Source organism: Haliotis rubra, unplaced genomic scaffold, assembly GCF_003918875.1.
Source record: "Haliotis rubra isolate DU_JTF1 unplaced genomic scaffold, ASM391887v1 Scf1172, whole genome shotgun sequence".
Taxonomy (NCBI): domain Eukaryota; kingdom Metazoa; phylum Mollusca; class Gastropoda; order Lepetellida; family Haliotidae; genus Haliotis; species Haliotis rubra.
Window position 1 is genome coordinate 74,986 of NW_025765084.1, and position 27,891 is coordinate 102,876.

The following is a 27,891-nucleotide window of genomic DNA, read 5'->3' on the forward strand; positions in this document are numbered from 1 at the left end:
TGTCATACCAAATTATCCTCAAACCCGTTCAAGTACGCACCCCATAGGAACAAGTAATGCAATATGCTGTATATCCCCTGCAGTGTCAGATAGATGTTAACACGAATTTCTTGTCACCTTGGTATTGGTAATAAATTAATTAAAGCATGTTTGGTTGAACGTGAGCCATTGTCCTTTATACCAAAATAAACTGAAAGAAATTAACTCTAAAGCATTTGTGTAAAAAGCAAGGAATGAGGCAGTTACCACCTACAGTCACTTCCTGTATATATAAGTTTAATAATATTTGATATGATACCAGTATTTTCAAATAATTTCCACACAACACATTTCAGGAGCTTTTCAAACAGATCCAAAGAGAGTAGCCAACAGTTTTGTTTACACAGTTACACTCAGTATATTTAATTTCAACTGGAAAATATTTATCTAACACACGGGCAATATCAACTACAATATAACGCAAACAATTTATACTATTTCAGTATTTCGTTCTGGTTTTCAGACAACATATAATACTATTTTGCAAACATGTTTAAACGAAATTATTTACGTATGATATAATCACGTTACTGGCCAATATGTGTTTTTTTATGTTGGTTAACCAGCCATTTTTGAATGTCTTTTACATAAGCAAAAGAAGCACTTCACAAATATGTGACAGCATTTCCGATAACCTGTTCACCAGTCCAGTTACATATGCATCTGTTGAAAGGTGAAGATCCTCTGTCTTCATCAAATCACCATGTTTAACAGATCGGCAGCATTAATTTTGATGTTTAGAAAGAAATAGTATGGTTTGATATTTTTTTCCTTTGGGTAAATTTGTAGCTGAGATTTACTGCCCTGGAATTAACATGTAGGGCTAACATAATTTTAATCATATTATCTTTATTGGTTTCAACTGAAGGTAGTAAAAGTTTACAGTCGTGAGCGTCCGAAGGGATTGGAGTCATGCAAGGGAACCTAACATCCCAACAGTGGTGGCCTGACTTTGGTGGATGGCGCTCTCTTGCTTGTCAAGCATTTGTGTGTAGTGAAATATTTTTGTGTTTCATACTATATGTAAACATAAATGTGCGATAGTGTACTTATGTAACTGTCCTTTCTGTCACGACTAGGTTAAAAACCTGTCAGTGACTTTACATTAGTAACTCACTCCAGTGTTACACCGGTATTTCACAGAAAGAAGACCTGTTCCAGTTGCAATAATAGGTCCCTATGGACCCATGATACAGGAGTCCACATCCATCAATTTCTATTCCAGTTTGTCCAGGGAGATAAGTTGAACCGTCCGTCCAGGTGACTGCTCCACCCACCCTTTGCAGACCAATATGCGCTGTAATGAATGAAGAAACGACATGAGAAAAGTCAAACCAAACTGGCAACAGCCTTACCACTAACAATTCTAGAAACTACAGATTATATGTCCACAATTGTCTACAGATCCCCACTGACAGGGCGTTGAGAGCGACTAACTATACGTACACAAAATTAGCAAGTCCCCCTTTGTACCCTAGAAAATAGAACCTTCAATAATGAACTGATCCATTATCTATGGACGAAATCCAGAAAAGGAAATGCAGATCAGCCCATTCTCAAAACAACCAAGCGACTTCTGAATACAACGGAACCTATTCTGAATACAACCCAGCTCATTCAGGAACAATGCTTTTCGATCTATGGAGCAGCACAGGCGAACGGACGTTGGTGACGTTTCTGTTAAACGCGACTCTCAAAAGAGTTCCTGCATTATAAAGACAGACATAAAGACCCAAAGGTCAGCTGGATCCTGTAGGCTTACACAAGTTGTCAGAAATATCAAATCAAATACCATCAGTTGCTGGCCATCAATAGCCCATTTTTTACATTGTATTGTGCAACAAAATACTGAACATCATTGAAAATGCACCACCTGTAAATTTTGAAATATGGTAATCTGATTGTTTTGAGAGTGAAAATGAACGTTGGAAATGTTGCTGATAACAGAAGAACGGATTGCCCGAACACATGATGGAACACATCACATGACAACAACAAAATTCATGCACAACACACCCGAAAAGCACAAATTGCATGCGTAAAACATGCTGATAATTGACCGTCGGCAAAAAACCGTTCTCATTTTAGCTGTACCTCCGCAAGTAAAGTTTATTTTGCAATGCCAAGATTGTCACCAGAGGAACGAGAACGGGCGTTGGGCATGTTGCAGGTTGGCACATCAAGCATGATTATTGCCAGACGATTTGGTTGCCATCATTCCACCATCTTAAGACTTGCCAACAGGTACCAACAAACAGGAACCATCAGGGACCGCCAACGTCCTGGCCAGGTACGTGTTACCACCCTTCGCCATTGATCGACGCCCTTATGTTGGACCCATCCTGACTGATGGACATCGCGGTGAACGCCGACGACGGTCGGAACAGCATCGTGTGTGGTTGTTACGACGTGGGCATGGTGTTGTGTTCTCCGATGAGTCACGTTTTCACTTGCGAAATGCTGACGGGCGTCTACGGGTATGGTGTCGACGGGGAGAACGTTACCATCAGGACTGTGTTGTGCAAATAGATCGGTGGGGAGGGGGTAGCATTAAGGTGTTGGGAGGGATCAGTTATCATCGCAAAACCACTCTGGTAGTTTGTCGTGGCAGAGTGAATGCCCTAGAGTGAATTACTACCGTGACACCATTCTTCAGAACAACGTCGTTCAGTTCTTTAACCAACATCGAGATCTGCACACATTCCAGCAGGACAATGATCGAGCGCACACTGCACGTGTTGCAACACAGTTTCTGGCAAACAACAACAACATTCCTCTACTTCCATGGCCTGCATTGTCACCAGATTTGTTTCCCACTGAACACTTGTGGGATTACATCGGCCAACGCCTCTCACGTCGCCCACAGATCAACAACCTTGGGGAACTTGAGAATGCCTTGCAACAAGAGTGGAATGCATTGCCTCAAAACATTATTCAGAGACTTATCAGTTCAATGAAGAGACGTTGCCCAGCGTGTGTTGTTGCTAACGGTGGTCATACACGTTACTGTCTTTCCAATTTGACCCCATCTTTCTTTCATGGTCAGCTGAATTAAAACTTCACTGTTTTGCTGGATTAGTTCTTGTTTCCTTTCTTTACCAGCCATTGGACTACAAGCGTATGTCAAATTTACACCTATTGCTCATTTATGCTCTTGGAAATCCAAACTAATACAGGTGGTGCGTTTTCATTGATGTTCAGTATAATTTTCTACTTTTAAAGATATATGCTAGCTAGTTTTTACTCATTTTGTCATAATCTAATAATTTTACTGTCCTTCGTTGACAGGGTTTTATGTGTTATATGTATGTATTATTTAGAACTAGTTTTAGTCACGATATGGCTGAAATATTGCCGATGTGACTTTAAATCTGAACTCACTCACTATGTTTGTAGTGGAGTGAGTGAGTGAGTGAGTTAAGTTTTACGCCGCTTTTAGCAATATGCCAGCAATACCACGGCGGGGGACACAGAAATGGCTTCACACATTGTCACCATGTGGGGAATCGAACCAGGGTCTTCGGCGTGACGAGCAAACGCTTTGACCACTAGGCTACCCCACCTCCCCGTTTGTAGTGGAAATACTTTCAACATCAGCTGTGTATTATCACTGTAGTCAGCAGCATTTCAGTTTGTTGCTGTGCCCATGGAATCACACGTCTTACATATCACATGTGTTCACGTTTGTGATAAATTCCATGAGCAGTTTTCTAAACAAACAAAAGGCCAGTCTTGTAGAAACAATGAATCTAAGATCAATCCCAGGACTCATGTGGAACATGACACAAACAAATCAAAGAAAAAAGGTTTAAAAACTGCTGTTCATCATCTGGAGATCATTTACTTTCTCATAAACGTGACATTACAAATAAAGCTCCACACTGCACTGAGATTTGAAGATGTCATTATGCGACCATTGGCCATTGGTCATTCTCGTTGTACACACATTAACACTTGTTGAAAGCTTAGAATCCTCTTTTCTGTATCTCCCTTGATGAGAGAATCACTCAGGCTTATTTTGCTTGTCTGTGTAGATTTCTCTCTCACACGGGATGTGTGTTATTATTCCTACTTTAAAGGACCTTTTAGTAATGCCATTGCTAATTTACGTCTTGGATTTTCAAGAAAAATTTAACTTAAGATATGTGTTTCGAAATTAGACAAATGTTGAGATCAACTGAGATCATAGATCGGGATGATAAAGAGTTAAAGTAATATACAAATATCATCCTTCTGACAGGGAAACGTCCATTGCTGATCAAAGTTTCGGGTTTTTGAATTTCTGTTAATTTGTGTCTGTTGAATGTTGGAAGGCAAAACCTACAACCACTGATAACCAAAGGGATGGCGTAAATGTTGGAAGAAAAAACACTGTAAGTCCTCGTGATCCCCAAGAAGGTGGCCAAACTTTGGTCGTTAGTGATAAATAGCCAAGTTTAACTGATAAGAATGAATCTATTGGCTAATTTTCTATCTTCATTTTCATTAAGCTGATTTTATTTCAAAACTGTGATATTCCAAACTAGTTTACTGTCCTTTGTTTTAAAAGAATAAAGGTATTCATCGCTGCATTGCTGTAATATAGCCGACGCGATGTAAACATTTCACTCACTCACTCGCTCCATATCATTTTAACAGGCAGACCTAGCATTATAGTAAGTCGTGGCGGTTTACTAGAAAAGTGTTATAATTCTACTTCACCAGTGGGAAAGAGGAAAGAATGAACTGAGGAAAATCGGGACCAAAGTCCCTCATTGATGTTTAGGACTGGCGTATGTGGCTAACAAGTATTGCAAATGAATCAGGACATACCGAGATTCAAACCCAGAGTTATACGTTCGTGCCACGTCGATGGGTCATTCTTCAAACAGGACGTTACCATAGATACACGAGGTTACTAAGACCTACAGTCTCAAACATTGATAAAATGGTGTCTGACGAACATCATTTCAATATCAAATGTTCTCGTCACGATATGGCTGAAATATTGCCGATGTGACGTTAAATATTAACTCACTCACTCACTCTGACGAACAGGTTCGAGACCACACCGAGGACATTTAAGCTTTCGATCACATCATTATGCAGGAAACATACTTAAAAAATAAAGAAAAGTTTCCTCATCCGGAAAAAATAGCGCGGCCAGATAATGTGACGTCATAGGGAACTTACGATATATCAACTGATCACCCAATGTGGCAACAATGTGGTCACGTTTCTCCATGGTATTCAGGATGATCAGGCGGCCGCCCTCACTCTCACATTGTTCTTGGCTGGCTGTCCAATACATTTGATCCTTTTGGTATTTGAAACACAGGTCTGCTAACGGGACTGATGTGTAGCCTTGAGACTCGGGACAATAACCTGGATTTCACAAAGACAAACGAGATATAAATGATTAAGGCCTTACGATATTTTACAAAGCAACTTTTCACAGTGACCGTGCTTTCAATTCAAATGCAACATGTATATTTGATGTCATTACACTGTGATATATCATGTGAATCATTATTTTTAAAATGCAAGCTTAATTAAGAGTATAATTTCCATTTCTGGGGATGCTATCGAAACATCTTTACATCTCTAAGGTTACGATTTGCACAATAAAAAAATGTAGTGATCTGTTGTTATACAGAAGTATGTATGTCGTCTTATGACTATTTGTCTGTTCTCATGATCATAGTTGCGCATTAACACATAACACAAAGGTCATTTGGGAGGTTATCCGGCCTACTGCATACTACTCTCACATACTGGCACCCACAACACAAACGTCAATGATATTTTTTAATCTAGCTTAGCGATATATACTAAGTAGCAAAAGAAACGTCAGTTTGAAATTTTCCTTCGCAGAAACGGATAACTGTAAACTCATTTCATGTTTTGATTTTATAACATCTCCAACTTTACCTGAGCAAAGACATTCTTTCCCAAAATCATTATTGAACCCAGGATCTCGGAGATGGTCGCGGTCTCGGAGATGGTCGCGGTTTGCTCCATGTTTTTTAATGCAACTCATGCTGCACGTGCTGTTCACAAGGACCAGCCCTATAAACTGCACCCCCAAACCTGGTTGAAACATTCACATTACAACGTCAGCAGTTTGCCGCGACTCACGCCAGCTCAGAGGAACCAGGCGCTAGGAAGATTTGAAGCTGGCCACACTGCACAAGCCGTTGCCAATCACTTCCAGGTCAACGTTCGGACCATCTACAGGCTGCAACAACGTTTCCCGTCCACCAACACCACAAATGATCGCCCCCGTACTAACAGACTAAGGGTGACCACAAGACGACAAGACCGCCATGTTGTGCGACAGCATGTACATAATCCCTTTATCAGGAAACAGCACGCCAGACAGTGGGGACACACGGAAGACCAATCAGTACTGATACAGAACGCCGACGTCTTAACAGCGGGCACCTCTGTTGCCGTACACCTTACCGTGGACCTATCCTCACCCCTCGTCATCGGCGTGAACGTCTACAGTTTACCCTACAACACCAAAACTGGCGATACAGGCAATGGAGAAGTGTTCTGCTCACAGATGATAGTCGGTACTGCGTATCAACTGCAGATGGCAGAACAAGATTATGGCGCCGACGTGGCCAGCGTTACTTAGACCAATGTGTTATGGAAAGAGACTCATGGGGAGGTGCAAACATCATGGTATGGGATGGAATAGGCCTGAACCAGAGAGTGGGTCCTGTGGTGTTCCAGAACCTTGGTCCAGAGAGATGAGGCGGCATCACAGCGGTGCGCTACATCGACCAAGCTCTCAGACCCCACGTGATACCACATTTCGCACGTCACCGGAACGACATTTTTCAGCATGATAACGCCCGGGCCCATACTGCCAAAGCGGTACGTCCTACATCAGAACGGTGTCAAAATTATGCAGTGGCAAGCCCTTAGTCCTGATTTAAACCCAATTGAACATCCTTGGGATGAAATTCAGAGGAGACTGAATAATGTCATACCAAGGCCGAGCTTAGCCGATTTATTGCGCCAGGCCTTTCTCAGAGTGTGGTTCGAGGTGCCAGTGGACTTCATCAATCCACTGGCCCACTCCATGCATAGACGCTGTGCTGCAGTTATTGCCGATCGTGGTGGTCACACTAGATACTGAAGTCAAGAGTCTGAATGGACTGCAAACGTTCACGTAATGTCTTGAAACTGTGCCGAGTTATTCATTAATGTGTCAAGATATTGTACACAAAAATGTTTTTGATCCGCTTATTATGTCCATTTCTGTAATGATTTGATGGGAGTGCCTATCTAATTTTGGATTGGTTCTCACACTTTTTTGGGGCTGCTGAATATATTAATACTCTACATCCATAAACGTTTGACACGAATGAAAGTAAGGTCGCCGACACAATGAATATAAAAACAATAACAAAAGTAGTATTAATGACCTAAGGCCTCATCGCTGTGGAGCAGCCAATCACGGAACTAGAATTGGATGTAAACACATATACTCACGAGTGAGTAAAAAGAAAGCTAAATAACAAACAAATGGTGTTAATCGTTATATGACATGAAAATTGCACACACACCCCATGTAACTAATTAAAATATATAAATAAATAAAAGATATAAACAAATATAAATAAATGGATATGAATATAATATGAAATAAAAACAACCTGAAAACAACATGGATACTGACAATGCTAACCAGATCCTAATCTGAACCTTCAGACATATATCTTTCTATGTATTCATTTGATGCATTTCCTCATGACTAACCTTGTTTGATGAAGGTTCTTGCACCTGGAGCTTGAACATCAGATGGTAACACCGATGAATTGTAGAGCAAACACTGTCCCTCAAGATGCGTCAAGGAAGCGCAGGTGTCATCCTGGGCACAGTGTAACCCACATCCCAGCTGACTCTCCATGTGCAGGACGTTGGACGGGGTCTCTACTGGCTTTTTATTATTCAGTTTGTTCTGTCTCACAAAGTAATGTATCAGAGTGCACTCCTGGGCAATAACTACTGACATGAAGAGAGAGAGGACAATCACCAGCTTCTTCATCATTTTTCAGAGACGTTTAAGCAGCTGTGGATATATTTACAGTATCAGTCCTGAAACAGTTCTTCTGCTACTGATATATGAGACATACATTACATAGAAGCTCCTGATCCTTTCTCCATCACTAATTGGATGCATCAAACATCCCTTGAATGGCACTATGTAAGAAGAATGATGAATCAATAATACTGAGTACTGAGAGTGCATGCATTTAAAACTGATCCAATAATGTCAGGTAAATGGTTGCCATCGGCATAAACACTGCATCAACAAAAGTTGCCAAACCCTGCATATACAGCATTCACTCACATTGCAGAGTCCCTGCCATGCCACAGCGACCAGTAAACAAATCAGACTTTCGAATGCACGATGGACTGGAAAATCTAATTGTATATATTAAATTACGACTACCATATGTCCCGAAATTCAGTTGCTGACAAATACAGACAATTGTATATTTTAAATTACGACTACCATAAGTCCCGAAATTCAATTGCTGACAAAGAAAGACAACAAATCAGACTTTCGAATGCACGATGGACCGGAACATCTAATTGTATATATTAAATTACGACTACTATAAGTCCCGAAATTCGGTTGCTGACAAATAAAGACAATTGTATATTTTAAATTACAACTACCATAAGTCCCGAAATTCGGTTGCTGACAAATAAAGACAATAATTTTTTATTAGATCGGTTTTAAAACAGGACGGGGACCAGTGTTACTGCTTTGGACCAAGCATTTCTTTTCAGTTGACTCACCATAGATTTTTCATGGCGCAAACTTATGAAGCAACGTTTGATAAGGATTATCAGCAGACAGTTCTTATTTAAACGAATATACGATAAGAAGGTTTTAGTTATCTTAAGGAGTGAGTGATGGAGTATTCGATTCTATTCGATTTTGTCACTGTAATCCTTTGTGTTTAGCTATTCGCTCAGTCGCCCCGGATTCGATTTCCCACATGGACCCAACCAAACTACATAAAAAGAATTTATTCCACAAAATATTTTTGCAACGTTTGATACATCTGAGATCACACTAGTTACTTCTATTACAGATATCGAACGATCGTTTCGCGAGGGATTGTGTCGGCAAATACTTCACAATGCCTATATTGAGTGAAATTTAACAAAAATATTTAACGAGCCCAGAGCGTACAAGCTAATGGCATGGGATGAAGTTCTGAATGCAGCTAATATAGGACAGTCGATCGTACTGGTATGTTTCGTTAAACAATTTAGATCTTGATCGTTATCGAATGCAAAAAAAGCAACATTTCCAATAGCAACGTTAAAAGCTTGAAAAACCTTTGAGGACATGAAATTAATGAATCAATAAATTTACTTCAGTTAAACAGCTACGTAACAAATAATACTTTGCATTCTGAAAGGAATATGTTTTTCAGGGCGAGAATGCCCACATACAATCTTACGAAATTATGTGTCGAATTTCAGTTTTAAAAAAACTGTTAACAAATGATTGATAAACAACTAAACGGTGTACTTTTACTAAGCAAGCACAACCATCGGCGAGAGAGAACACTGAATGAAATTAAAATACAAACTCTTATCGTTTATCATCGGATTATCTTTTGCCCTGGCGTATCTTAAAAATTGAATTTACTACTTAAACACATTATAATCGCAAGACATATGCTGCAATAAAGTATACATGAATAAAACCAAAGTGTTATTCAATTCTGGGGCGATACTATTTGGGAACCAATTTGTATATGGGTTTTAGATATGGATTTGCGAGTAGAACATGATTATTCCGTTCACAACGTGTTATGAAGTTCTTGCAAACACGAGCTCTTAAAGGTTAACTGTCAGTAATTTCTATATTACAATCACGATATCGACAGCAAAATAACACTGATGATAGACGTCGATCTGGTCTATCAAGGGCGACAACTGGCGCAAAAGACCGTTTGATCAGGATGAAACCGTGGTCAAAGTGATTCTCAGATTAGGTGTAAGAGTAAGTGGACAGACAGTTTATAATCGGTTACACACATGGAACCTACATGCCCGACGTGCACGTCTTATCCCCCCGAGTGATGGACGGTCACATTAATCTTTGATTATCTGGCAACTAATATAAATGTGTGAGATGTCCCTGTGAAACTATTTATGTCATTAAAGATATAAAATATGAAAACTTGTGACACCTTTTTATTGAATACCCCCCACCTTTTAGCAGTAATATGTGCACCTATTAAACTCCTAAAATTATTTTCACACCGGCAGAATAAGGCGTTATAATATACGGCCCCACACAGCAATTATGCGTGTGTATGTGTATGTGCGGCTGCTTGTACTAGCCCAGACTTAGGCTGGTTTTATAGTGCTAGCCCACTGAGATACCATGCCGCAGTGAAAAATGAATACCCCACTCAGACACATTATACTGACTCCGAGCCGACCAGTCCTTGTTGTGCCCATTAATGCCGAGCGCCAGGCAGGGACCAACGAGTACCATATCTTAACGTCTTTTGGTATGACGCGGTCAGGGATCGAATCCGCGACCTTCCGCTCTCCGGGCGGACGCTCTAACCACTACACCACGGAGGCGGTCCAGGAGAGAAGGGTAGATAATGATATATGAAGAAATAATTTAGTAAAATTGATTTTGACAATCGATGATGCACAATGGTTTACCGTTACATTTAATACGAATACACGAAAAAGCAATACGTAGTCACGTTTTGAAGACTTGGAGTATATAAGAACCAGATAAGAAGCCGTGTGGCAATACTGTTGTTACAAACTGGAAAGAAAGATAATGACATTGACTGTATCAATAGTTTAGGAAGCACTATGGATTCTTAACGGTTTGTTATCTCGGGCTGATTCGTTTCTTTCGTGGAGTTCTGGTACGAACAATATGTAATTGGAATTACATATTGATTTAAAGATTATAGCATACTTGCATTCTTCCTTGTACCATGAACATGGGTATACCTATCATTCGGGATACGAGGGTCATATTCTGTAAAGTGAAAGTATGGCATTAGTTCAGACATGTAAGACAGTAAAAAGTAGATATGTATATATGGAGACATATTGGAGTTAAATTGATTTTGACAATAGAAAGTGAACGACGGTTTACCGCTATTAAGTAGTTGAGTGAGTGAGTTATTTGTTAACGTCACATCAGCAATATTTCAGCCATATCGTGACGAGAACATTTGACATTGAAATATAATATATATATAGATATTATAAAAACCTGCCGACGAAGGACAGTAAAAATACTAGATAATCACAGATATCAATATAAAACTAGCGAACAAAGCTAAAATATTCCAATTAAAGAAGACAATACAATGTAAAAATGGGCTATAGATCGCCAACAACTGAAGGTAGATCACCATACTAAGGCCCATGGGGATTTACATTACTTTTGCTACCTGCATGGACCCTAGCTGGATTTACACCATCCCTTCAGCCATTGGCGTTTATACTGAGATTTAGCCAGACATTAAAATGACAAAAAATACTACGACTAAAAACCTGGTAGACTGAAATTTACTTGAAATGTTTTGGGACTTACGTACCCTCTCAGGAGGACAATAATTTTACGGTACTTTAACCCCCTTTGAGGGCACAGCCACTAACAATCTAAGTTAACAATCTAAACTACCAATCATTAAAATACATCTACTTACAGAGCATATTAATCAAAAATCAGTAATCAAATCAAGTTCTTTTAAAAAACCAAGAATTAAATGAACATGAACAGTGTTAAAAAGATCCTTAACAGTTTTAACATTAAAATATTTATCCCTTATGATGGAGAATTCGACACAGTCAAGCAGGAGATGCTTGACTGTGACTCTTTCATCACAAGGGATACGGAGGATCTTCACCTTTCAACAAGTAGTTGTGAGTATACTTTTTATGGCCAATGCGACATCGTCGCATAATGACCTCTTCAAATCTGGACTGACAACCCAAGTGAGTGTAACCAATATAAGGTTTTATTTCATGTAGTTTATTAATACCTACTTGGGTGTCCCACTTCTTCTGCATCAGATCGCGGATGTAAGTTCTAATGCTAGCTTTGTAATCAGAGTATGGGATAAGAAGTGGTGTCACAGATTTGTTGAGTGCTGCCTTAGCAGCAATATCAGCCATTGTGTTCCCAGATATGCCAACGTGGCTGGGTAACCAACAAAAGACGATGTCGCATTGGCCAGTAGCAAGTTCATTATTCAATTCAATAATTTCTAATAAAAGTGGATGTTTACAAGAAAGATTTTTAATAGCCTGAAGACAAGAAAGAGAGCCAGAAAATATTATATATTGTTTATGTTTGGGATGTCGTTGAATATATTTAAGAGCCGTTAATATGGCGTTTGCTTCTGCTGTAAAAATGGAGCTGTTATCTGGTATTGTAGAAGATATTATTCTGGATCCAATGACCGTGGCACATGACACTGCGCCACCGTCCTTGGACCCATCTGTAAATAAGAATTTGTGTGTATTATATTTAGTTTAGTTGATTATATTCTTGTTTATATTGTAATTCATTAGTTTCCGATTTCTTAAACTTTGTCAAAGTTAGGTCAACTTCAGGCCTAACCAGTTGCCAAGGAGGAGAAGAAAGAAGACGGGAAGGAGCTATATTTCCCAGCTCAATGCCGGCAGCGGACAGGAATGGCTTAATTCTGTGCCCAAGAGGCGGAACAAGAGAAGGTTTTTTGTTGTATAAATCCTCATAGAGAGGGGATGAAAGACACAGTTATATGCAGGGTTAGACTCATTAGAATATAGTTTAGTAATGTATTGTAAAGATAATTTTATACGGCGTTGTGCAAGAGATGGCTCATCTGCCTCAACGTAGAGACTGTCAACAGGAGAAGTTCGAAAGGACCCAAGACAAAGTCTCAGGCCTTGGTGGTGGACAGAATCTAAAAATTGTAGGTTGCCTTTGCAGGCTCCACCATATACGATGGAGCCATAATCAAGTTTGGAACGGACCAATGATCGATACAGATGTAAGAGGGTAGCTTGATCCCCTCCCCACTTAGAATTTGAAACGACTTTCATCAAGTCAAGTGCCTTTAGGCATTTATTTTTAAGGGCTTTAATATGTGGTAGAAACGTTAAGTGTGAGTCGAAAATAATACCCAAGAACTTGGCCTCCTTCACAACTTTGATGGGAGTGCCATTTAGAGATAGTTTCGGGTCTTTATGCGGTTTGTATTTACGGCAGAAATGTATACAATTAGTTTTGGATTTAGAAAACTTAAAGCAATTTTCGAGACACCATTTATCTATCTTGTTTAAGCACAACTGCAGTTGTCGTTCAATAGTATGCATATTCTTACCACGACAAGAAATATTAAAATCATCCACAAAAAGTGATCCATCTATTGAATCATTTAAAACCTCGGATAAACTGTTTATCTTAATGCTAAACAGTGTGACAGACAAAATACTGCCTTGAGGGACACCCTGATCCTGATTATAATGGTCAGACAGGGTAGAACCCACTCGGACTTGAAATTGTCTGTCATGTAAAAAGTTGGATATAAATTGAGGCAAACGGCCTCGTAATCCAAAATCATGTAAATCTCTTAAGATACCATGTTTCCACGTAGTATCGTATGCTTTTTCTAGATCGAAAAAGATCGACACTGCATGTTGTTTATTAATTATGGCATTTTTCACAAAAGATTCCAAACGCACTAAATGATCAATTGTACTTCTGTTTTTACGGAAACCACACTGTATATCAGTTTTTAAGTTGTTGGTTTCCAAGTACCAAACTAATCAATTATTGATCATGCGTTCCATGGTTTTGCAAACGCAGCTAGTGAGTGAAATTGGTCGATAATTAGAAGGATCTGTATGATCACGTCCAGGTTTTGGAATTGGAACAATTATTGCATCACGCCATGAAGAAGGAAATCCACCAGACGTCCAAATACTATCAAAGATATGTAAAAGTGTCTCTAAACAGGATTCTGGTAAGTGCTTCAGGAGTTGATAATGTATGTTATCAGCTCCTGCAGCAGTATCGTGAGCTTGGTCAAGAGCTTTATGAAGCTCATGAATAGAAAATAATTAATTATAGTCTTCCCCATTATCCGTGTTGAAATTAATAGGTTTCTTTTCTTGTTGCTGTTGATAGTTTTGAAATGTTGGTACATAGTTAGAGGAGGAAGAGTGCTTAGCCAAAGTTTCACCTAGTTTATTTGCAATATCTGAAGTATCTGTTAATAATTCATGTCCATTTTTAAGATGGCGGATGCCAGTTTTAGAGCCTTTACCTTTGATTTTGTGTACCATATTCCATACCTTGGACATGGGCGTACGTGAATTGATGTTTGATACATAATTTCTCCAGGATTGACGTTTACTTTGTTTAAAAGTACGCCTAGCTTTGGCATTTAAGATCTTAAATTTATTGAGATTATGGACCATAGGATGGCGACGGAAATAGTGTTCAGCTTTTTTCCGTGCCTTCCTTGCTTGTTTGCAGTTGTCATCAAACCATGGTTTTCGTATGTGAGCATCAGCAGAGGACTTGGGAATACATTCATCAGCTATTATATTTAGTTCATCAGAGAAACATTTTATAGGATCAGGGGTGTCCATGAAAAGCTCAGGTTTCAATTTTTGTTAGTGCAAAGAGTGTCATATAAATGCCAGTCAGCTTTTTTAAAATTCCATCGTGATGACGGAGGAACATCAGATGGGGTTTCAAAATAATTGGAAAGTGGTCACTTCCACACATGTCATCGTGGACTGACCATGTGAATTCACTCAACAAAGTTGAATCTGCAAGTGACAGATCTAGTGATGAATATGCACCTGTACCAGGATGTAAGTACGTTTTTGAGTCATCATTAAAGATGCAAAGGTCGTTATCAGATATGAAATCTTCGACCACTTTTCCTTTTGATTAATATTTGAACTTCCCCATAACGGATTATGTCCATTTAGGTCACCCATGATGATAAAGGGTTTAGGGAGCTGGTCGCACAATTTTTGGAGTTCAAGCTTCTGAATATTTGAAGAAGGTGGAAGGTATAAGGAACAAAGTGTGAACGTAATTTGCAGTGTAAGACGAACTGCTACAGCTTGGAGGTTTGTGGTCAGGGGAACAGGACTGTGAATAACACCCTGTCGCACCAGAACAGAAGCACCCCCGGTAGCCTTAGCACCCGGTGGAGAAAAAGAATGAAAAGAATTAAAGCGTCTTACATTACACTTATCGGTATGTTTAAGGTACGTTTCCTGTAAACAAATAGCTGATGGGTTTATATCTGTTGTTAGTAACTGCAGTTCATGGAAATTATGTCTAAGTCCTCTGCAGTTCCATTGAAGAAGACTGGAATGGTGGGTCTATAGGTGATCGCTCACCTGAACGTGAAGAATAGTTATTACTACTCATACGTTCTGAAGATGGAGTAAAATCCATCTCGAGAGGGTAAAAAAAGTTGTGTAGATCCACTGACGTTTCAGTAGGGGTGGCAATCTTAGTTTTAATTTTCTTATTTTGTTTTTTTCTTTTAATGTTTTGACACTTCGCTTGATACTTGTATTGGAGCTGTTGTTGCAGTAGCTGGTGTAGACTGAGACGTTGGAGAAGTGGCACATTGTTGACTGTCTGAATGATTCGTCTGACTGTTAGAGGCTTTGGTAATAGGCTCAGGGTGTTCCGTTTTCGCCAATGTCAAGTCAGCTTGGCATTCAATTGATCTAGTAGAGGAAGTGCGGGAAACAGCAGCAGCATAGGTTTGTGTTGAGGGTGGTATCCGGCTAGCGACAACCTTTTTAGCATCTTGAAAAGAAATATTGTTTTGACATTTTACAGTCAAAACATCCTTTTCATATATCCAGGAAGGACAAGATTTGGAAGATGCGTCGTGTTGACCCTTACAATTAACACAGTACAGTTCTGCTTTGCAACAAGAGCCTTCATGGTTCCCTCCACAACGATGGCATAGAGATGGACGATTGCAGAATTTGGAACCATGTCCAAATTTCTGACAATTGTAACACCGGAGTGGATTGGGGACATACACCTCCACTCCGATGTTAAAATAGCCTGCCTTAATGGATTTGGGGATAGCAGTCAGCGAAAAAGTGAACAAATAAGTATTTGTTGGGATATTGTTGGGATAATTACATCTCCATCTTTTCTCATGAAACGTTTCACTGAGGTCACATGTTGCCCAGAAAGTTCTTTCAGTATTTATTCCTCAGTCATTTCCGCGAGACAACGGGCTCTGTCGCGGATGATCCCTCGACTGGAATTTAGAGTTCGGTGTACTGAGACAGTGACTTCAGTATTGACAAAAGTGGTACATTTCAAAAGATTAACAGCCTGTGGTCGTCGGGCACACTCTACCAAAAGAGAGCCGCCTCGGAGCCGTGAAACATTTGTTACTTCGCCACAAATGCCTTCAATTGCTTTGCTAATAGCAAAAGGGTTGATTTGCAAAGGGAGTCCATCTTTTGAGTCAGCGACAATAAATCGTGCCCAGGAATTTGAATTTTGAGGAAGAGAAACATCATCATCAGAGGACAATATCTCAGCTTCCAAACGTCTCTTCTTTTCACTGCGAATAGAACCAGAATGATTGTGAGCCATGGTGATATAAAATTGATTCGACAGCCCTGGTCCCCACCCACCATGGAGTGTCAACGAGGACGGTGTCTAACTGCATCGGGCCTCCAGCATGCAAACACCAGGGATACAGGGATGTTATACTCAAGCAAATATGACTTGAATAGCTATATTTGTCTACTAAGTTAATTGTTAGGGTGGTTCTGCCCATAACAATAACTTAGAGACATACATTATACAGCAGTCAACATCGCCAGATTGGCCCATGAGCCACCGCCTTCTGGCATAGGACTCTAGGCAAGTAAATATATCAATAATTTTGTACACTAGACGTCAAAATGACCAATACCCAATAATTCAAAAGTGCAAGAATACTTTCTACGCACAGGGCATGGCGTGACCAGCCGATTGATAGAATCGGGCCGATTCTACCACCCATCTAGGTGAAGTAAGGGCCGAAGTGGTGTGTTGGGCAATAGGAACACGGTTCCAGGCTCCTACTGCCCTCAACCACCAGACTCCCGTCCTCCACCGACACAGGGGCGCAACCCACGGCAAACGGGTTGGTGGACCAAATATCCCCCCCCGGGTCCTTAACGGGGGGTTGAAAGGCGCTTAGCGTTACCCAGCACCCACCACGAGGAGGTGGCCCTTCATGGGTGCCTATTAAGTAGGAATGCATCATGAAATCAATACGTAATCAATATTTTGTAACACATGAAGCATACATATTTAACTTGCCCCTGATGAAAGACATTGTGTGAACCAGATAGGAACCTTTGTGTCAGTGCTGTTGTTAACAAAGTGGACAGAAAAATAATGACACTGGTGCGGTTTCAATCTTCACTCGTGAAATATTCATGATGCATTCTGATTGACATGGCCAACTAGAAATATTAACTCTTATTGTGCTAAATAAGACAGGATAAGATGATGCTTTATTATACGGAAGGAAATTTGCTTTACACGGTTCACATTGAAAACACATACAATACAACAGAAGATGCATACACATAAGACCACAAAAACATCCATACATTGGTTAAATAATGCTAAAATACCTGGCAACAACGTCCAATATCTGAGGTAAAGATAAATAATGAATAAATACTAATACATTTAAGATTTAAAGCTATAGTGGCGACGTTAAAATCTCTGTGAAGGAACATTAGCACTAAAAGTATATTAATGTAACAGTTTGAAACAATTGATAAAGTATCATAAAATGATTAACAAACATTAATATAATTCATTTAAAACACTGATGCCTGCTGAGGTGAAAGTATTATGAGCTCTGTTTTTCTGAATATCGGCGTGCGCAGTCGTCGGCCAGAAGGAAGAAGTTGAAATTCAGGAAATAGGACACGAGTGCTGTTATTTAAAAAAAGTCACAGCAAAAATAACTTAGTTTCCATTCTTGCGGAAACCTAATGGATACTGGGTAATGTAGGTTTCCGCTAGGTTTCAGTATCCGGAAACAGACAATGCGAGTTTCCGCATAGTTTACAAAACTAAAACTAACAAATCTAGGTTTCCGTCAGATTTCTACAACTGAAACTGTCTTTATGAGTTTCCATTTAGTTTCAGGTCGCTGAAACATTCATAGCAAAATGACTTAGTTTCCGTCGTTGTGGAAACCTATTGGATACTGGGTAATGTAGGTTTCAGCTAGGTTTCTGTACCCGGAAACTGACAAGTCTAATGGCAAACTTAGCTTTGTGCTGTTCCATTGGGGGACTATATTTATTTACTGTTACACTTGCAAAATAATTTCTATGTACAAAATCCAGCTAGGGTCCATGCAGGGAGCAAAAGCAATAGCCCATTTTTATACTGTACTGTTAAAGTGTTTATGGTTATATGCTAGTTTTTAGTGTACATTTGTGATAGACTAGTTATTTTACTGTCCTTCGCAGACAGATAAGTATATAAGTTTGTTTTTTTATATGATGCACACAGGTTAGTTTCAGCGACTGGAAACTACCGGAACCCAACAAAGTTAGTTTCCAGAAATGGAAATTTACAGTAAAGTATCATTGGTAGTTTCCATTGCATAAAGCAGCTGGAAACCATCATTGATGGGAACGCGAATGAAACGAACGTAGAGGAAATTACTCCATATATACCAGTATATACAGCATATATCTAGAAACCTACATTAACCTACGCTAAACTGTCTATGTATTCCATGTATATAAGTTTCAGTTTAGTGATCTCAGCGTTTTTGTACACCAGAATTCAAATAAAAGATACTGTCACATGAAACAAGATAAATTTCAGGAAAAGTTAAAACCATATTACGGATTCTACTTTGTCTCCTTTACGTTTTGTTAGGTACACACACAGATGCCTTAAACTTATAAATTACTGAAGAACCAGTAAGGCTCCATTAGGTTTCAGTTACCCATTGGCTTTCCATTTGTAACTTTTTCTCAAAGTGATACATACTAATACAACTAACTGGGAGCGGTTATGCACATTACACATAACTGTACTAAAAAGGACAATAGTATTGTAATTGTTGAATAAAGAACATAATACAGGCCACAACAAATAACACAGTGGACTTACAGAATTAAAATATTTTTAAGTTTAACTTCATCTGCCAGTGGTGAAAAATGTTAGGATTGAAAGAAAATGAAGTCAATGAACGTTTTGCCTTTTAATTATAGCGTTATCATTATTGATCCATTATCATATTTATAAGCACTTTGGAACCTCATAAAATTATAAAATGGCTTTCTAGATGTGTCATAGAGTACCTAAAATATAAGGGAATCAGTTTACAACCTGAAAAAACTAAGAGATCTTGTTGGGTACGCCCCTGGATTGCCAGAAGAGGAGAGGTGGGGGCTTATAAATCATTAGTACATGTTTGTGGAAAGATTTGTTGAATGCTGCAAGAAAAATAAAAACAAAAAACAGATATCAAACTTAAAACCAAATAACGTTATAACAAAACTAATGGGCTATTACCTTGTTCGAGAAAAGTATCCATCAGTATCCACATAATGGAACGATATGCCATTCATCTGCAGCTGCCCCAAAAAACTGTTCCATGTCACGTGACCGGGTTTCATTGGACAAGTTTTTACATAATGTCCACAAACTGGATTATATAATATCATTTGTACCGGTTTATACACTTCCTGATACCAGTTTAAGACACCCTGAGTCACCTAACTGACATGATGTGCTTCATATTATCACATCGCTATATACCTGTAATAGAATAACTTTCCTTATCGCATGTCATTACCTATCACCGTAATGTGCCATTATCTAATTAGAACAAGTGCCGCTCTCAAGTATAATTGTTGGACATAACTTTCTCAGTGCAAGAACTTCATTTTTTCCCCCAGAAACTCTAACAGCGACTGAAGAATCTAGCTGGACAGAGAAAAGAACACAGAAGGTGGCTGCACTCCTAACCCCAGAATTGACATCGCCAGTGGTGTCTGACGCTCCAGAGGCAAAAATACAGAACTCGCTACACCGTCCAACAAGATGCTTTCCAACCACCTAAGGGTCTTAGGGATAGGATGGAATGTCTAAATGTACATTCATTTATCTCCTGTAGTCACCCTGTTTATGAAAGAACATCTACATTTGTTGTTTCTGAGACTAAGATTAAAAAGAAATTAATGTCCCTCATATTAAAAAATGCCAACCCCTCCATAATATTTATTTGAACAAACTACTACTCAGACAAAATTTCAAATCCATAGGGCCTGTGATGACACCATTCTCTCTCTCTCTCTCTGTGATTTGTGACAATGTTTAATTGTAACATTGAAACATAGACATTATATGTTTATGATGAATAAAGAGAAATCGACTGACTGTCTGATTTTGTATTTATTTATTTCTATGTCCATGTGGTGCTGAGGTAATTGTAGTTGAAATGAGTTTATTTTATATTTGAATGTATTATGAATAAAATATATGACATAATACATTCAAATATATAATACACTCATTTCAACTACAGTTAATATAGTTGAATAATCATAATTTAATATTGACATATGGTAATCACTGAATACTAATAATTGAAACCAAATGGAGCCATACAGATTCTGATTTACTGAAACTTATGGAACATGGTTAATGTGATTAATAGAAACGAAAATCACAGGGAATAAATGAAAACATCTGAAAGTAGAGGATAAGGGAAACCCAATGGAACCTCATAGGAATCTGCGTAACGGAAACTCACTGGAGCCACACAGGAATCTGGGTAACGGAAACGCACTGGAACCCTACAGGAAACTAGGTAGCGGAAACGCACTGGAGCCTTACTGGAATCTGGGTAACGGAAACGCACCAGAGCCTTACTGGAATCTGGGTAACGGAAACGCACTGGAGCCTTACTGGAAACTAGGTAACGTAAAAGGAATGGAGCCATACTGGAAACTGGGTAACGGAAACGCACTGGAGGCATATTGGAAACTGGGTAATTTGTAAGTTTCCGTTTTCCGGAAACTTGAAGGAATGTAGAGAAACAGTCCGGAAACCTAATGGAAACTTAAGTTTCCATTTTGTTTCCGTTAGGTTTCCGGTGTCCGGAAACCAAGTTATTTTTGCTGTGATTATGTGCTTTCCTTTCAATTTGCTGCTTGTAAATAGTACCAATATCTTACATTTTAAGTCCAGAAATTTTACTTACTGTGTTAACAATTTTGGAAAGAATACCTTGATTTTGAACAGACAGACCCCCATACCAGCAATGTACATTGAAAATTAAACTACTTTGAATATAAGACTTGTAGAACAACGACAATATGGTTGTGTCAATCTCAAAATAACGAAAGCGACGTAAAGAGTACAGCCGCGACAGTTCTGTCTTGTGTATGTCATCATTATTATTGTCCCAGGTGAGCATTGGATCTATCACTGTGCCAAGATACTTATATTCCTCAACTCTATCTATGGTTTCGCTAACAATGGCAATTGGCAACAGGTCACTTTTACTTTTCAGAAAATCAATAACCATCTCTTTTGTTTTCTTAACATTTAATTTAAGGAAGTATATTTTACATCAATCAAGAAATTTTGTGATTTCAGAGCCATAGTCATTCGCCGAGTGCTTTATAAATCCAGCGAATGCGGCGTCATCTGCGAACTTTACAGTTAAACGTTGTGAAAACTTACTGATACAGATATATAAAAAAACGGGGAAAGAACATGACCTTGCGGGGCACCAGTGGATATGAATGTTGTTTCTGATTGGGTGTTATTAACAGTTACAAACTGTGTCTGTTTACAAGAAAAGATTCTATCCATTTTATAACACATGAGTTGATTGACATATTACAAAGCTTTTGCATTTAAATATGAATTTGGATGGTATTAACAGCTGAAGAGAAGTCGGCAAACAGAGTTTGTATGTAGGAATGGGAAAGTTCTAAAGTTTGTAAATATTGTTTGATAAAGTGATGGTAGCGTCCTCGACAACTCGCCCAGCCTGTGGGCAAACTGAAGAGGGTCGAGAAGGTTCTCTGTTTCTTGCAGGAGTAAACGCTTTCAATTCTTTCCAAAAATTTCGTAGGTATAGGCGTCAAAGCAACTGGACGGAAGTTATTATCAACGGTGGGCGTGGGGATATTAGGTACTGGGGATTTTAGGTACTAGCCTATCTAGTCCAACCCTACATTCAACTGTGTGTTAGACCTCTTTATGAGGATCTGTAAAACAATAAGCATTCTCTTTTCTGTCCATTGTTATCTCTCCTTGACAATTGGTTAGGCCAGAAGTCGACCTAACATTAACATCTTTTAAAACAATCAGAAACTAATGAATTACAATATAAACAAGAATTGAAATCCTTATTTACAGATGGGCCCACGGATGGTGGCGCAGTGCCTTGTGCCACTGTCACTGGATCCAGAATAATATCTTCTAGAATACCGGATAACAGGTAAATGTTTACACAAGAAGCCAAAGCCATATTAACAACCCTAAAATATATTAATAAACACCTTAAATATAAACAATATATAATCTTTTCTGACTCTCTTTCTTGCCTTCAGGCTATTAAAAATCTTTCTTGCAAACATCCACTTTTAATAGAATATATTGAATTAGATAATGATCTTGCAACTGGTAAGTACAACATCCTCTTTTGTTGGTTACCCAGCCACGTTGGCATTTCTGGTAACACAATGGCCGATTTTGCTGTTAGGGCAGCACTCAACAAATCTGTGACTCCACTTCTTATTCAATATTCTGATCACAAAGCTATCATTAGATCTTATATCCGTGATCTGATGCAGGAGAAGGGGGGACACCCAGGTACATGTAGGTATCAATAAATTACATCAAATTAGACCAACTCTCGATTACACCTACTTGGGTTTTCAGTCAAGATTTGGCGAGGTCATTATGCGACGATGTCGCATTTACCATACTAGATATACTCATGAGCATTTGTTCAAAAGGCGAAGATCCTCCATTTTGTATCCTTGTGATGAAAGAATCACGGCCAAGCATGTCCTGCTTGACTGTATTGAGTTTCCCATCACAAGGTATAAATATTTCAGTGTCCAAACAATTAAGGATATTTTTTATAACGTAAATTATCTTTAAATAATTGACTTTTTTTTAAAGAAATAGAATTATTAGATAACTTCTGATAATGTGTTTTGTGAATGGATATTGGTATTTAAATATGTAGATTAAATTCGTAACTGAGATTTGTAGGTACTATATCCTCGAAAGGGATTAAAGTAGTGTAAAATTAATGTCCCCACGAGAAGATATGTAGGACCAATTCTTCCAAAGTATATTTAATCTCACCACATTTTTAATCGTAGAATAAATGTTTTTTATTGTATGGCTAGATTTGTCGAAATTGTTAGCAGCTGAAGGAATGATGTAAATCCAGCTAGGGTCCATGCAGGTAACGCATGGTCCCTAGTATAGTGATCTACCTTCAGTTGTTGGCGATTACTAGCCAATTTTTACATTTTCAATATATACCCTGTTTTTATGTTGTCTTGTGATAAATAATTAAAATGTTATAGATAATATTACTAGTTTCACATTTATATCTGTTATATTCTGGTTGTTCTACTTCCTTAGTTGACAGAATTTTATAATTTACCTTTAATTATTATTACTCTATACCTTGATTGAGTCACGATAGGACTGAAGTATTGCTAAAGTGACTTTAAATTTTAACTCACTCACTCACCCCCACTGTTATCTATAACTATGTATGTGTTCCTATCAATACTGTCAAACAGTCCGATCTTCCGACTGTCTGTGCAAGGACGACTGCGAGCAGGATAAAGCCACTCTTAGGAAACGCCTTGAGGATAAAACATTGTTCCTCGATAGGGTCAGTTCCACTGAAACAAAGACAGTCTGAAGTGGCCTCCACACATCTGGCTACTGTTTCCTACACATGGAGTATTGCAGTCCCCTTCGTTCTGGACAGTGTACTTAACATCGTCATTGGAGTTTCCACAGAAACAATGCCTAGTAGCCTGAAAGAAAATGTTCGTATGTTACTGTGTTGACTTGCGTATAAAATAAAAATAGCATTTCACATTCATCATAGTGGCAAGTGACAAGTTTATTTGCATTTAAGGCCACTTGGCTCATAGTGCTACACACGAAATACATGCACAACGTGCGCTGCTTCTACAGTTGTATAATTTGTCAGTTTATCTTGGAAGATTCCTTGTCAAATACAAAGATACATTTTTGATAACTGAATGATTTGTGAATGACATAAGCTGTTATCAGTGGAGATATCACTATAGTAGATTAATGCCAATTTGCAAGTAATCTCTTGATATTTTCTAGTCTCTTTCTGGTACTGATCATCCACAGTCTAAATATGCATTTTATTGAATGCCAAGTACTTCACCACGAATCCAGTCTATAGTAACAGCTTCATATATACCATTCACAGCTTGTAAAGGATCAAATCATTGATTGAACAGGAAAATGTGATGTGGGGTTTAATTTGGTTTAGATATCTAAGCTTATTGTAAGCATGGATCCGATATTTCAGTATGTGACTGCATCTGGTAGATCCTTTACCTGCTATCGACAGATGTTGTGTACTTGTCCATGACCTGTGTCATGATTTGCAAAATTGTTGATTGGTGCCATGAAAACCATTTTTACGCTTACTCATGTATCAAGTGCATAAGGTTAGAATAAAGTGGCTGTTTGCCAAAAGAAGGGTTACCATATTATTATTTATCCAGTTTTAATGAATACAATTTCATGTTTAAATACAGTTAATATGCTTTCCAGTCATTGACCCAAGCCATATTGCCTTAGCTTTATCTGAATTCTAAATTGTAGTAAAAGGTTTCAGAAGTGTTTACTGCAGCTCTTAGGCTTCTTTTCTGAGCTATCCAAAATAGCTGTGTATCATCGGTATACTGTCTTAATTTATGTTCTGTATTTTTTAAATAAATGCCTTTAATCTTAGTTTTGTCTCTAATCATAGTAGCAAGTATTTGTGCAGCAAAAAAGAAATAAATATGGGGAGATAGTGCCCCCTGTCTACAGTCTCCACCGTTGTCAAAGAATGAAGAACGATGGCCGTTTTGTATGACACAAGAGGTTGCATTGCTTATCAAAATGTCTACTCACTTTATCATCTCAGGACCAAAGCCAAACCTTTCCAGAATTTTAAGCTTAGCGTTTTTCGACACAGAATCAAAGGCTTTTCAAAGTCTATAGAAAGTAACATACCCTTTCTTCTTAAAATTTGTTTCCAGGATATTGTCATATATTATTCTTATGTTACTTATGTTAACTGCTAAAGAACTCCCTGGAATAAATCCTGTTTGATTTGTATGTATCAGAGAGTCCCAAAACAGTCTTAGTTGTATGTAAGTCTATAATCAGTCAACTAAACGAAATAATAATAATTGTTATTATGTAATATTTATATAGCGCACATATCCAGGCAACTAGTGAATGCTCAAGACCGTTTATGGCTCACGTCACTCAAGCGAGGCCCTCCCTGTGCATGAACATTTTATGCGTTTGATACACAAGATGTAGTGACGGTTTTGTGCACTGATAGAACTAACCACTCGCATAGTTCGTTTTGCTTAAACCGGGATGTGTCCCGTGATGGTTAGATATTGCCACTGCAATGCAAAGCTGATTTCTCTCTCGCTTGCAATTGATTTGTGTTGTGCCAGGTGTTATTGGTTAAATATCGCAAAGTCGATCTGTTTTGTTTTGTTGGTTAGAGATGGCCACCGCAATGGAAATGTGTTTCCCTCTCCATTCAACTGGGGTGTATAACATTATATTAGTTAAAGGCAGCGACTACACTGCAAAACGGTCTTTTGTATTCCCAGGTGATGTGGGGTAGTGACTCCTACGAAATACCGATCAGAATTCCCTGGGTCTTGACAGATTAGATATACTTTCCGGGGAGAGTTACGTTCAGTGTCAGCGTCCAGGGTACAGAGTACTGACCTCTAGTCCTGCAAGAAGATAGTTGCCCTGTCTGCAGTGAGTCAGACACAACTCGTAAGTCATGGAGTCGTCCACGATGTGTTCGTCGTTGATCAGTCTGTCCAAGTCATCCAGGTAGCATCCCAGGTACACATACCCTGCAAACAGATCAGCGTTGGGTGACATGTAGCGCTTACTTCTTACATACTGAAACAAATGGAAGCTTCTATTCTTAGCGTGGTGTTTATTCCCGCATATATTCAACAATATGTCCACTAAATGACAAGAGCTAGTAAATAATCGGATCTGGAACAAACAGTCCATGATCTCGCCTCTTACAACACGTGGCTAACATCCCAAAGTCATTATGCAAGTTATGAGCTATTTAATATATAATATGATATGAGGTGAGGTGAGGTGAAATTGGGTTTTACGTCGTGCTTGAGAATATTTCGCTCATATGACGACTTGCATGCGTGTGTATGTGTATGTGCGGCTGCTTGTACTAGCCCAGACTTAAGCTGGTTCTATAGTGCTAGCCCACTGAGATACCATGTCGCAGTGAAGCATGAATACCCCACTCAGACACATTATAACCCCAGACTCCGAGCCGACCAGTCCTTGTTGTTCCCATTAATGCCGAGCACCAGGCAGGGATCAACAAGTACCATATTTTAACGTCTTTTGGTATGACGCGGTCGGGGATCGAACCGCGACCTTCCGCTCTCTTGGCGTACGCTCTAACCACTACACCACGGAGACGGTCGATAATATGATATGATGGTTACAGTGTGTTAACTAGCAGATTAGCTGAATGACTATTATGATAGGGTGGTTATAGTGTATTAACTTGTAGAACTGGAATTCGATCCACCACACAGATTTCACACTATTTATCTCAGTCGTGTTTCTCACTCATAGGTGAGTGAAAAAACTATATGCAAGAATAGAGGTTGGCAATCGTGATTTGACATGAAATGTATCCAGAAAACACATCTACAAAGACAATAATATATTTACATTCTAACAAGATTCTTATCTGAACCGTAAGAAATATATTACTTAATGAATTAATGAGGTGCATTTCCTTATGACTAACCGTGTTTGGTGAAGGTTCTTGCACCGGGAGCTGGAACATCAGATGTTGACACCGATGAATTGTAGAGGAGGCACTGCCCTACATGATGTGTCAAAGAAGCGCATGTGTAATCCTGGGCACAGAGTATCCCACAACCCAGCTGACTCTCCATGTGAAGGACGGTGGATGGGGTCTCTCCAGACTTTTTATCATTCAGAGTGTTTTGTCTCACAAAGTAATGCCTCAGAGCATCCCCCTGCGCGATGAGGACTGAAATGAAGAGAGAGGGGACAATCACCAGCTTCTTCAGCATTTTGCACAGAAGTGTAACCAGCTATGGATGTATTTACAACAACCGGTATCAGTCCTGAAACGGTTTCTCTTCTACTGATATATGAGACTGGTCATAGATTACATGGATGCTCCCAACCCTTTCTCCATCACTAATTGGATGTATCAACCAATCCCTGATCAGCACAATGGACCGTGGCGCATCGATCTATACACACAGAACTTAATTAAGCGCCCCTGTATTTTTATAATGATACTTTTTCAACACGTACATAAAACTTCTCGTGTTGACCACGATGGAGCTCTTCAGTCTCGTATGATCCTTTGACTCATAAAAAACGACAAAATGTTTGTAATCCATGGTAATTTTATGATGATAATTGCTCATTAAAAGAAACCCACTTATTTTCATACA

General features: G+C 38.9%; 2 protein-coding genes across 2 annotated transcripts; both read right to left on the reverse strand.

The window, feature by feature from the left end:
- Window positions 1–1,163: 1,163 nt before the first annotated feature.
- On the reverse strand, window positions 1,164–8,180 carry LOC124258392. Its single transcript, XM_046692492.1, has 3 exons — window positions 7,792–8,180; window positions 5,212–5,403; window positions 1,164–1,336 (listed from the first exon to the last, which is right to left on the reverse strand). The coding sequence occupies exons 1-3, from the start codon at window positions 8,081–8,083 to the stop codon at window positions 1,164–1,166; spliced, it is 657 nt and encodes a 218-aa protein (XP_046548448.1). The 5' UTR covers window positions 8,084–8,180.
- Window positions 8,181–23,647: 15,467 nt separating this feature from the next.
- Window positions 23,648–27,565, reverse strand: LOC124258420 (putative fungistatic metabolite). The gene is made up of 3 exons (XM_046692520.1): window positions 27,207–27,565; window positions 26,129–26,265; window positions 23,648–24,159 (listed from the first exon to the last, which is right to left on the reverse strand). The coding sequence occupies exons 1-3, from the start codon at window positions 27,496–27,498 to the stop codon at window positions 24,013–24,015; spliced, it is 576 nt and encodes a 191-aa protein (XP_046548476.1). The 5' UTR covers window positions 27,499–27,565; the 3' UTR covers window positions 23,648–24,012.
- Between the last annotated feature and the right edge of the window lie 326 nt (window positions 27,566–27,891).